The following is a 10,688-nucleotide window of genomic DNA, read 5'->3' on the forward strand; positions in this document are numbered from 1 at the left end:
TTAAAAGAAAATTTTCTCCCTTCTTCTTCTCTTCTCTCTTGTCAAAAGATTTATCACCAAGATTTAACAACTTTTATTGAATACCTCATCTTGCTTAGGAAGACAAGGCAAAGATGAACCCCAATTGGTGAATGCACAAGACATTCAAATACCGTGAATAAGATTTTGGCAAATGCTCTGATAGACAATCAAAATAAACAAGTATGACAACATAGAAATAAGAAGATTCATTAAACTTGAATAATATGTCAATCGTCGACAAAAAGTAAACAAATTTTGAGTCCTTTCTCTTATTTCGCCTCCCCTTAATTCACTTCTCCCCGGGTTTTTACTCGTCTTCTTAAATGAGAAGTACAATATATATATGTTTTTACAGAACCAACAATTCCAGGACATAACAAGACTCACACCTCATGATTAGTAACATAAAGTACCAGAGGTCGAAGGCCCAGTGTCTGCCTTGAGCAGAAGTGGATCCCAAACTGCAGTTTCTCCGTGCTTCCCATTTTCGGCACCAACAACAACCTGCAATTTACCAGATTCAGCAGCATCAAGAACCTTAAATTGACTGTCTGGCGACATCTCGAGCTCTGCTTTCTTTGCTGCTACTGCTTTAAGTCGAATTCGTTCAGCTCTAGACCCAATAACTTGTCCTAATACAGATGCACCAATTGTGAAGGCCATTGCTGTTTTAGGCATTAAGACAGACTTCCTAAGCATAGCTATGAATGGTACAGCTGCATGAACGGCGGTAAACCATGAGAGAGAAAACTTTTCGGTGTGTTCTCGCCATACTCCTAGAGGGACATTGGCTGCCATTCCTAACATTCCGATTACCAACATCTTTGTGGATAGGGCTTGAGGGCGAAGAGTCTTCACAAGAGCTGTTCTCGCCAGAGCTGCTCGAGCTGCTACTATTGCTGGTGGGCATTTGAACTTCATGCCTGGAGGGGGTTGCAGAACTTTTGCTACCAATGGTACTATGCTACTAACTGCCCTATAAGATTTGGCTATAGGGCAGTTCCCACTCTGTAACCATTCATTACCCATTGCTTCATGTGATGAATTTCCTCTCTGAAAGATCGAAGAATAACAGTCAGAAAAAAATAGAAAATAGACGTTTGAAGTACAGTAATATACATGGGCAGTTCATATATATAATGGTTATCTACCTGCGAGGATTTTTTCTTTGAATCATGCTTCTTCTTGAAAAAATCAAAGCTGAATGGGCCTCCTGGCCCAAAGGAAGAGAGACTGATGGTGGCTGCCTTTGCCGCTAACGGGTTGAACTGCATTTGTGTAGGCTCAGACCCAAGATTCTTGGCATGAAGTGATGATCTTCCCGATAGTGGGACTACTCCATCATGGCCATGGAAAAGCCTAAATGCCATGTCAAAATTGGGACCATCTTCGAAAATTGGCCCTTTTGCTCCCCGGACCTAAAGAAAATATGAGATTAAAGTTAAATGGATTTCTTCAGTCTCCACAAACTCAACAGATAGATGAGAATCCCTCCAAGATGTGAGAGTCAATGTTTCATTATAATATACCATCTATCATCTTTTGCTATTAGAATATTGAGAGATCGATGTGCGGACTAGGACTACAAGTAAAATAAGATTCTTTTTCAGAAAAAATTAAAAAAATGGGGGCTAAAGAGGACTTACAGGCATTGAGAAATTCACCGGTGTGGAAAGGGTGAAGTTAGTGGGTTCGTTGATGTTCCTCAGGAAAGGACATCTTTGAATGCCCTCATCAGCGAATGAACAATCTGACTTTTGTGATGCCCCATTCATGCCTCCAAAGAAATAGTCCATTTCTACAAATTAGACACCTGCAAAGAGAAATAGAACCGATAAATGAGTACATCTTGAGAATGAATAAAACAAAAATACTGTACCAATTTGACGAGGAAAAAAAAACATAAATCAACAAGATCATTATCATCGGAACCCCTAAAGTTTGTACTAGTGCATTGAAAATCAATAAATGTTAAGGAATTGATGCCCATAAATCCATAACACTAACCAAGATGTGGATCAAACGCATTGAAAGATTATCATCCATTGAAGACAGAGCACGAACGTAAAAACTTGAAAGTCGCAGGTGTAGCATTTAATAAGATACCAAAGTATCCTAAATTTGACGATTTCATGATTTTACTTAAACAGATTCCACTACTTGAAAGGAAAAAAGTACAAGGATTTTCATCCCCCAAACAACAACTGATTCCACCTTATAAGCAGAACCGAGCAGAACAAAGCCAGACACATAGATGATCTTAAAATGATAATGATCCCATATTTTTGCCGACATATGACAGTACAGGCGTAAAAATCTATAACAATATTTAGTGACAAAGATGAAAAATAATAACCTCAATTTAAGGGCATAATAATCTCTTAATGAACCTAACCCCAATTCCGCATATCAAGACCTAAAATCCCTAACTTTTCACCTAAAAATTATTTATCAAACCCTAAATAACAACTCGTCTATTGAGCTGAACAACAGCTCTTTAATTATCAAACCCTAAATCAACAAATGAACCAAACTCCAATTTACAGCAACTACTACTACAGCTATAATAAGACTACGCAAAAACAATCAAATTATAACTCAAAACCACATAAAAATTACATGAATTAAAGATGAAAAAACAGGATTAAAGTACCAAAGACGAAATAAACAAAATCATCAGATAATCAACTCTCACAAAAAACATACCAGAACAAACCCTTAACCCAAACCCACAACCCAACTGCAAGAGATCTTAAACAATTCTAGGTTTTTTTTTTAACAGATCAAGTGAAAATTAAGCTATTAAAAACATAATAGAATGAGGGAAAGACTGAATTACCTAATCGAACCCACAAAAATGGCGGAAGAAAGACTTCTCCTTGATCACAACGAACAAAGAGCAAGATCTTCGAAGAGATCAAATGGAGAATCAAAAGAATTTCAGAGAGAGAGAGAGAAAGCTGGGAGGAAGTGGAAAAACTTGACGTGTTTCCCACGCGCTTTATTTGACGCTAAGAAAAAAATCGAACTGCTTTTTTAGAAAGAAATCGTGGTTTTGGTCAACTAATTTTAGGTAAGGAATTCAATATTGGGTTGCTGGCTAAATTAGTAAGATATTAACCATTGGATTCAATTTTTAGAAATATGGAATATATCTAGCGGTTGATTTTCTTGAAAAGCAATTTTTATGCAAGGTTTTAGTATTTTTTTTTTTGTTAAAGGTACAGTAAAGGTGGTTTATCTGCCCCACTTATTTTAGTACACAAGTGGATGTTTGAAATAGTCCATGATTTTCATGCATTGTGTTTTACATCAAAAAATAATAATAATAAAAAATAAAAAAAGTGCGTATCATGCCTTTCAACAAAAAAAAAAAAAAAGTGGATATCATGCAAATATATAGGTTATAATATGTTTAGGTGTAAGGAAGGAAAAATAATGGGAGAAATGTTACTTAAATAGTTGATTTTTTTTATTTCAAATTATAGGTTTCTCTAATATTAGTTTTTAATTGAAAGAATATATATATATATATATATATATCGATTTGTTTATGATTTTAATATAACAATTTCCATAACATCTGAATGAGTAGAACAGACACTGCGGATGGGAGAAAATTATGAAAGTACGATATCGGATACTTTAGTCTGAGTGCAATGAAATTGGTAGATGATGGGTAATACCCAACCAACCCCCAGGGGCGGATCCATGGGGGTGCGAGGGGGTGCGGCCGCACCCCCTGGATCCGTCCGAAGAAAAAAATATAGTAGTAATAGCAAGTTGTTTTTGTATATATACAGGTATAAAACATACATATCTTCTCATGTATAGTAGTAACACAGAAGATGATTTGGCTTAGTGGTTTAAGAGATGACCAAATTGTGGTTACAACCTAGAGGTCGTGAGTTTGAAACCCTCTACAAACGTTTTTGGTGTTTTTTTATGTCTATATATATTCAATCGTGTGTACCTAGATAACATCTAGTATAGCTTGGCCCAATGATTGAGGAGTGTAGTTGTGGGAGAATGAGACCCTGAGATTTGAATTCGAGTCCCACTATAAGCAATTTGAAATATTTTAACTTTTATATATAAAAATCTTTTTAAAGCATTACACATCGAAATTATCCAATTCAACTACCCTTAACCCTATAAAATTTAATTCAACTATAAATCTTATAAACTTCAACTCATCTACCATAAATCTCTATAAACTTCAATTCATCTACCATAAACCTTATCAAATTCAATTTACCTACCATAAACTCTATAAAATTCAATTCATCTACTCTAAACCCTATAAACTTCAACCCATCCACCATAAATCCTATATATTTTAAAAGAAATTTTTCTTTAGATTCATCAAGTTCAACACCAAAAGTTCTAGACTCGACTCTAACGTTATTTTTCATTCCAACACCGCGACCAACTCTAATTTATCATCTTTGCGAATTGATCCCGGACTACCAATTTCAAATTATGAATCCAAATACAGAGATGAAATTCGTAGATATTATTTACAACGTGGTCCATTTCAACTAAAAGACCACAATTTCCCCAAAAATGTTTTTAGTAAAATTAAACTCTCGTAGAGGTCATTTGAGTTTGTAATTGTTGATGTAATAATATAATTAATAAATATAAATATTTTATTAATTATTATATTTGAAAAAAAAAAAATTTAAGCATATAAGTCGCACCCCCTAAGTGAAAATCCTGGATCCGTCCCTGCCAACCCCCACTAAATTTTAGTGTGGGGAGGGTACCTGAAGTGTAAGAGAGTCTATGTTGTACAAACATATACCACTCACGTATCTCTCTTTGCCTTGCTTTATAAATTTATCTATTTGATTTGTATATACACGAGGGTGTAACCCGTGTCCGTAGGGCACAAACAATATTTTTGAACGATATGCGAGATTCTGTATTTTTCCCTTTCGTATTGATTTGTAAATACATATGTAATTCACGTATGATAATTAACACTCAATCATGAACCAAAGAACAACCTTCTTTACCATCCAATGTAAAGCAATTAGACCTTATAGTTTTGTTCTTCGTTTTGATAATTTGAATTTTATAATTTTCTCAAGATAATGCTTAAAAGTAAGAGCGAAACAAATTTTATCAGTTTGTTTTGTACACATTTTTGTTTGTAATATTGACTAAATCTGAAAATTTTGATATTCGAACACTCAATACCAGAGGACTCACTTAGTAAGCATGGACGGGTTTTGAGGACGAAAGACATACAAAAAGACTTGTCGACTCCACAAGATTACCGCGATACGAGTGTCTCATGCACAATTATTTGTGGGTGGCAATTCCGTCGATTGCCTCCCATATTTGTCATCAATAGCGAGTCAATTATCTCGATAGAGAGTCCAGATAATTGATTCATTTTGTAAAACAATAATCATATGCAATATTTCATATTATGATTATATTAAAACACAAATCAATAGTAAGAAGTCTTATGCCCCGAATTAAAGGGGGGGGGGGGGGGGGGGTTGTGGATTGAGATATTTGTAGATGAGGATTCTCAAATGTCTGAGGCATTCAAATTCAGACATTTGAAAATCCTGAAATATCCGAGGCATTCAAATCTAGACATTTACAAATCCCCGAATGTCTGTAGCATTTAATTATAGACAAAATGTCCACGGACTTTGGTAGACTTCATAGTTTGGTGGTTTTTGTGAATGATTTGGGACAAATTAGGAGCCCAAAATGTCTTTAAAAAAACAAGAGACATTTTGTTCATGTACTCAAAATCCATAAAATGCAACTATATTAAATAATCAATATCCACCAAATGTCCATCAATGTTCACAAATATTCACATATGTCCACGAAAGTCGAAAAATATATTTTTAAAATGTTAGTACAAATATATTATTTCATGTGATTAAACAATAATAATAATAGAGTTAATTCCTATATGGCCCCCTACTTTGTGACCAATTTCCTTTATGGTCCCCTTTTTTTCGTAAATTCAAATATGACCCCCTATTTTCAAGTAAATGTCATTACTACCCTTCTTAATTCTAAATTTAAAACATTTAAAAAAAGTTATTTCCACCTCGACCCTCTCTCTCTCTCTCCACCTCATCTCTCTCTACAACTCACCCCTCTCTCTCTCCAATTCACCTCTCTCTCTTTCCAACTCACCTCTCTCTCTCTCTCTCCAACTCAGTCCTCTCTCTCTCCAACTCACCTTCATCTTCTCCGATTAAAGTCGCCGACCGGAAAATTTTCCGGCCGGCGACCTCAAAAAAAAAAAAAAAAAAATTTACTCTCATCTCTCTCTCTCTAAAAACTCCGGCGAAGGGGGTTTCCCTTCGCCGGAGCCGTGAACAGACCAGATCGGTCTGTTCACGAGCAGACCTTTCAAGAGGAAGACGAAGATTCCCCATAATGTAAAGTTTCAGGACTCATTGGTCTTTGTTCATAAACAACTGACTGTGTTGGTTGATTTTGCATATAATTCATAGTCATATAACCATTATTAGGAACAGATTCTAGGGTTTCATGATGATGTTCATGACCTTCATCATGATCATGATGAAGAGATCCAGAAAAGTCCGAATCATCATCATCATCATCTTCACCATCATCAGAGTCGTGAAAATGTAAATGAGACCCAGAATTAGAACTAGAATTAAAAGAAACAGCAGCTCCATTACCGGGAGGAGGAGGAGGAGTAGGTAGTGAAGAAGATGAAGTTGAAGGATCATCACCACCACCTTTTCTATTTGAAGGAAGTGGAAGAACAGGGGAAGAATGAGAGATGAAATTATCAAGATCTTGATGATCAAAGAAACGATCAAAAGAGAAAGCAAATCCTTTCAGTGATTGAATATAAGCAACATGAGAATCAGAAAGGAAGTACCTTTGCCGGATCGCTTCATCTAGAAAGTAACATCGGTCACGGCAAAGTGCGACGGCAGGGAGGTCGTCGATTTTTGAGCTTGTACAGCCCATGGGGCTGGATTTACCCAGAATCCAAAACCCTAAATTTTAATCTCTTATCTTTTGAAGATTCAATAAGAAATCACTTAGATTTAGGGTTTAGATACCTCTTTTTTTTTAGTGATGATCTTTCATGGGTCAAATGAATTTCCAAGGGGAAAAGAGAAAAGCTCACGAACTGGTGAAAATTCAACTAAACCAATATCCATTATATACCCAGAAACAGGTAACAACTTGAGATCTCTTAAAATACAAAACCCTTCTCCAATTCGATTTCTGTTTACTCCTTGAGCAACTGAACAATGAGGAACCCATGATTCAGGTAAGTAATTATCCCCAATTTCAATGTTTTCTTTCTTAAGTAGTTCACACAATTGAGAGTGAAATTGAAGGAGTGATAAAGAAGGAGTTGGAGAGAGAAAGAGAACATTTTCATCACTGGGGAAGGATCCAATTGTAGAGAGAGAAAGTGATAAAGGTTGTTGTTGTTGTTTTGGAGCAAAGTTTTTGATAATGTTATGAAGTTTGATGGGATCAAGAAGAGGGTTAGAGAGAAGGGTAATGTGTGGACGAGATTCAATTTCAATGAGATGGGTACTGATCTGACGACGAGCAAGAACATTCCAAGCTTTTAAGACTTTTTTTTTTTTTTAGAGAGAGAGATGAGAGAAAAAAAAAATTTAGAGAGAGAGAGATGAGAGAAATTTTTTTTTTTGTTGTTGGAGGTCGCCGGCCGGAAATTTTTTTTTTAGAGAGAGAGATGAGAGAAAAAAAAATTTTAGAGAGAGAGAGATGAGAGAAAATTTTTTTTTTGTTGTTGGAGGTCGCCGGCCGGAAAATTTTCCGGCCGGCGACTTTAATCGGAGAAGATGAAGGTGAGTTGGAGAGAGAGAGAGGTGAGTTGGAAAGAGAGAGAGAGGTGAGTTGGAGAGAGAGAGAGGTGAGTTGGAAAGAGAGAGAGGTGAGTTGGAGAGAGAGAGAGGGGTGAGTTGTAGAGAGAGATGAGGTGGAGAGAGAGAGAGAGGGGTGAGGTGGAAATAACTTTTTTTAAATGTTTTAAATTTAGAATTAAGAAGGGTAGTAATGACATTTACTTGAAAATAAGGGGTCATATTTGAATTTACGAAAAAAAGGGGACCATAAAAGAAGTTGGTCACAAAGTAGGGGGCCATATAGGAATTAACTCATAATAATATTAAAATAATAAATATCCACCAAATGTCCGCAGATATTCACATATGTCTACGAAAGTCGAAAAATATATTTTTGAAATGTTAGTATATATTATTTCATGTGACTAAACAATAATAATAATATTAAACTAATAAATGTCCATCAATATCCGCAGATATTCACAGATGTCTACGAAAGTTGAAAAATATAATTTTGAAATGTTAGTATAAATATATTATTTCATGTGATTAAACAATAATAATAATAATATTAAAATAATAAATGTCCACGAAATGTCTATCAACGTCCGCAGATATTGACAGATGTCTACGAAAGTCGAAAAATATATTTTTGAAATGTTAGTACAAATATATTATTTTGTCTGATTAAACAAAATAATAAATGTCCATCAACGTCCGCAGATATTCATAGATGTCTAGGAAAGTCGAAAAATATATTTTTTGAAATGTTAGTACAAATATATTATTTCATCTGATTACACAATAATAATAATATCAAAATAGTAAATGCCCACCAAATGTCCATCAATGTCCGCACATATTCATAGATGTCTACGAAAGTCGAAAAATATATTTTTGAAATGTTAGTACAAATATATTATTTCATCTGATTAAACAATAATAATAGTATTAAAATAATAAATGTCCATCAATGTCCGCAGATATTTACAGATGTCTACGAAAGTCGAAAAATATATTTTTGATTAGTACAAATATAATATGCATTACACATTTTGCCAATGGATTCAAGATCTTGAAATGTCTCCAGGACATTTTATCTATGGTTCAAATGTCTTGAAATGTCTCCAAGACATTTTGTCTACAAACTCAATGTCTTGAAAATGTCTTTGTCTATAATAAATAATCCGAAATATCTTGAAATGTCCACGGAACATTTTGTTTATAAATGTCTGGGAAAGTCCCAATCCACTTCCCAAGGGTAGTTTTAAAGGTGCCTCCTATAAAATTTTAAGAGGGAGTTTATAAAGGGTAATTTTAAAGCGGGAATTTGGTCAAAACTCCTTAAGAAATTATGACTTTGGTAAAAAAAGGATTCATCAAAGTTTTTTAGGCTTCACCTCCCTGAAGGCAATTATGTAATTTTTAATTTCAGTAAAAAGACCAACCTAACCCTAGTCTAAGAAAATACCTTGCAAACACCTTGCACTGCCTTGCAAACACTTTGCACTGCCTTGCAAACACCTTGCAGAGCCTTGCAAACACCTTGCATGGTTTTTGCAAACACCTTGGATAGCCTTGCAAACAAATGCAGAGCCTTGCGAACACCTTGCAGAGCCTTGCAAAAACTTTGCAGAGCCTTGCGAACACCTTGCATGACTTTTGCAAATACCTTTCACAACCTTGCGAATACCTTGCAGAGCCTTGCAAAGCTTTGCAAATACCTTGCAGAGCCTTGTAAACATCTTGCAGAGCCTTGCAAACACCTTGCAATGTCATGCAAATGGTTTGCAAATTAGTTTTTGAATTGATTTAACATGAAATTTGTTACAAATTATTATATATTGTCTAATAGAATGTTGTATCGAAAAACTAACTAAAACCCCTAAAAATTCATAATAGTCATTTTATAAGCTCTAGCACCATCAGTTTACATTTCTTCGAAAAACTTCCAAAGCTTTAATGAAATTCTCAATTTGAACATAAATACCAATCATGATTGTCCAAGAAAAAATATTTCTCACAGGCATTTCATCTAACAACTTTATAGCTATTTCGACCAACCTAAGTCTTGTATAACCAACTAACGTTGCATTGCAAGCAACACCATCTCTTTCAAGCATTTTATCAAACCCAGTGCTTGCATCAACTATACTTTCTCAACTTCCATATAAATCCAACAAATGAGTTTGAACATAAACATCAAAACTAACAAATTGTCATCCATCATTCATAAGTCATAACTCAGTGAAAATAAAGCAATGAAAAAATTGGATTATACCTTGAAACAGTATCAAATTCTCCTTCCATTGAAAATATATATAACTTTCTCTCTCTAGAATTTAAAACCAAAAACTAAATCAAACCCCTTAAAAGCCTCTTCAAACAACAAGCAAATAGATTAAATCACCAAAACCTAAAAACATCAACCTATCTTATAGCCAAAATCGATTCAAACCCCAAAAATTCTAATCGGCGTCGACAATCCAACTCGGTTCGTTCATGAGAAATCTCAAGTTCCTGATTTATTAGTTAGATTATTACTAGGTATTTCTAATTGAATGAAGGGTATTTTTGACTCTTAAAAGTTGGTGCTTTTAAAAATGTCCTTCAAGCCTATTTTTATAACTTACTTGGGGCTCAGCTAGTTAAAAAGATGGGTTGTCTTTTTAACAAAAAAAAATAGTAGATTCTTGCAAGATAGAGTTGGAGTTTAAGAGTATTGTGTCACCATATATGTATTTATATCATATAAGTTGAGCTAAGACTAATATTTAATTTTTCATAAAAAAAAAAGACCAATATTTAATTGAGATATTA

The 10,688-nt window shown here is 34.6% G+C and overlaps 2 protein-coding genes across 2 annotated transcripts; both read right to left on the reverse strand.

Annotated features, from left to right (window-relative positions):
• Positions 1–212: 212 nt before the first annotated feature.
• On the reverse strand, positions 213–3,096 carry LOC147568242 (uncharacterized). The gene is made up of 4 exons (XM_086654685.1): positions 2,861–3,096; positions 1,668–1,834; positions 1,173–1,439; positions 213–1,074 (listed from the first exon to the last, which is right to left on the reverse strand). Exons 2-4 carry the CDS (start codon positions 1,815–1,817, stop codon positions 418–420), a joined length of 1,074 nt encoding a protein of 357 aa, XP_086510811.1. The 5' UTR covers positions 1,818–1,834; positions 2,861–3,096; the 3' UTR covers positions 213–417.
• A 4,014-nt stretch (positions 3,097–7,110) lies between these two features.
• Positions 7,111–7,646, reverse strand: LOC147568243 (uncharacterized; the record flags this gene model as incomplete). The annotated part of the gene is made up of 1 exon (XM_086659237.1): positions 7,111–7,646. A coding segment is annotated over one exon (519 nt), but the record flags the coding sequence as incomplete, so codon positions are not given.
• Between the last annotated feature and the right edge of the window lie 3,042 nt (positions 7,647–10,688).

This window comes from Eschscholzia californica, unplaced genomic scaffold (genome assembly GCF_041429995.1).
Source record: "Eschscholzia californica isolate CP2 unplaced genomic scaffold, dmEscCali1.0.p SCAF_1, whole genome shotgun sequence".
Classification (NCBI taxonomy): domain Eukaryota; kingdom Viridiplantae; phylum Streptophyta; class Magnoliopsida; order Ranunculales; family Papaveraceae; genus Eschscholzia; species Eschscholzia californica.

Bases quoted from the DNA above. Each gene is read 5' to 3' on its own strand.
- LOC147568242 (XM_086654685.1), bottom strand. From the start codon at position 1,817: ATGGACTATTTCTTTGGAGGCATGAATGGGGCATCACAAAAGTCAGAT. The intron at 1,440-1,667 runs GTAAGTCCTCTT...TATTTTCTTTAG, and splicing joins CGGTGAATTTCTCAATGCCT to GTCCGGGGAGCAAAAGGGCC. The intron at 1,075-1,172 runs GTAGATAACCAT...TCGATCTTTCAG, and splicing joins CAAAGAAAAAATCCTCGCAG to AGAGGAAATTCATCACATGA.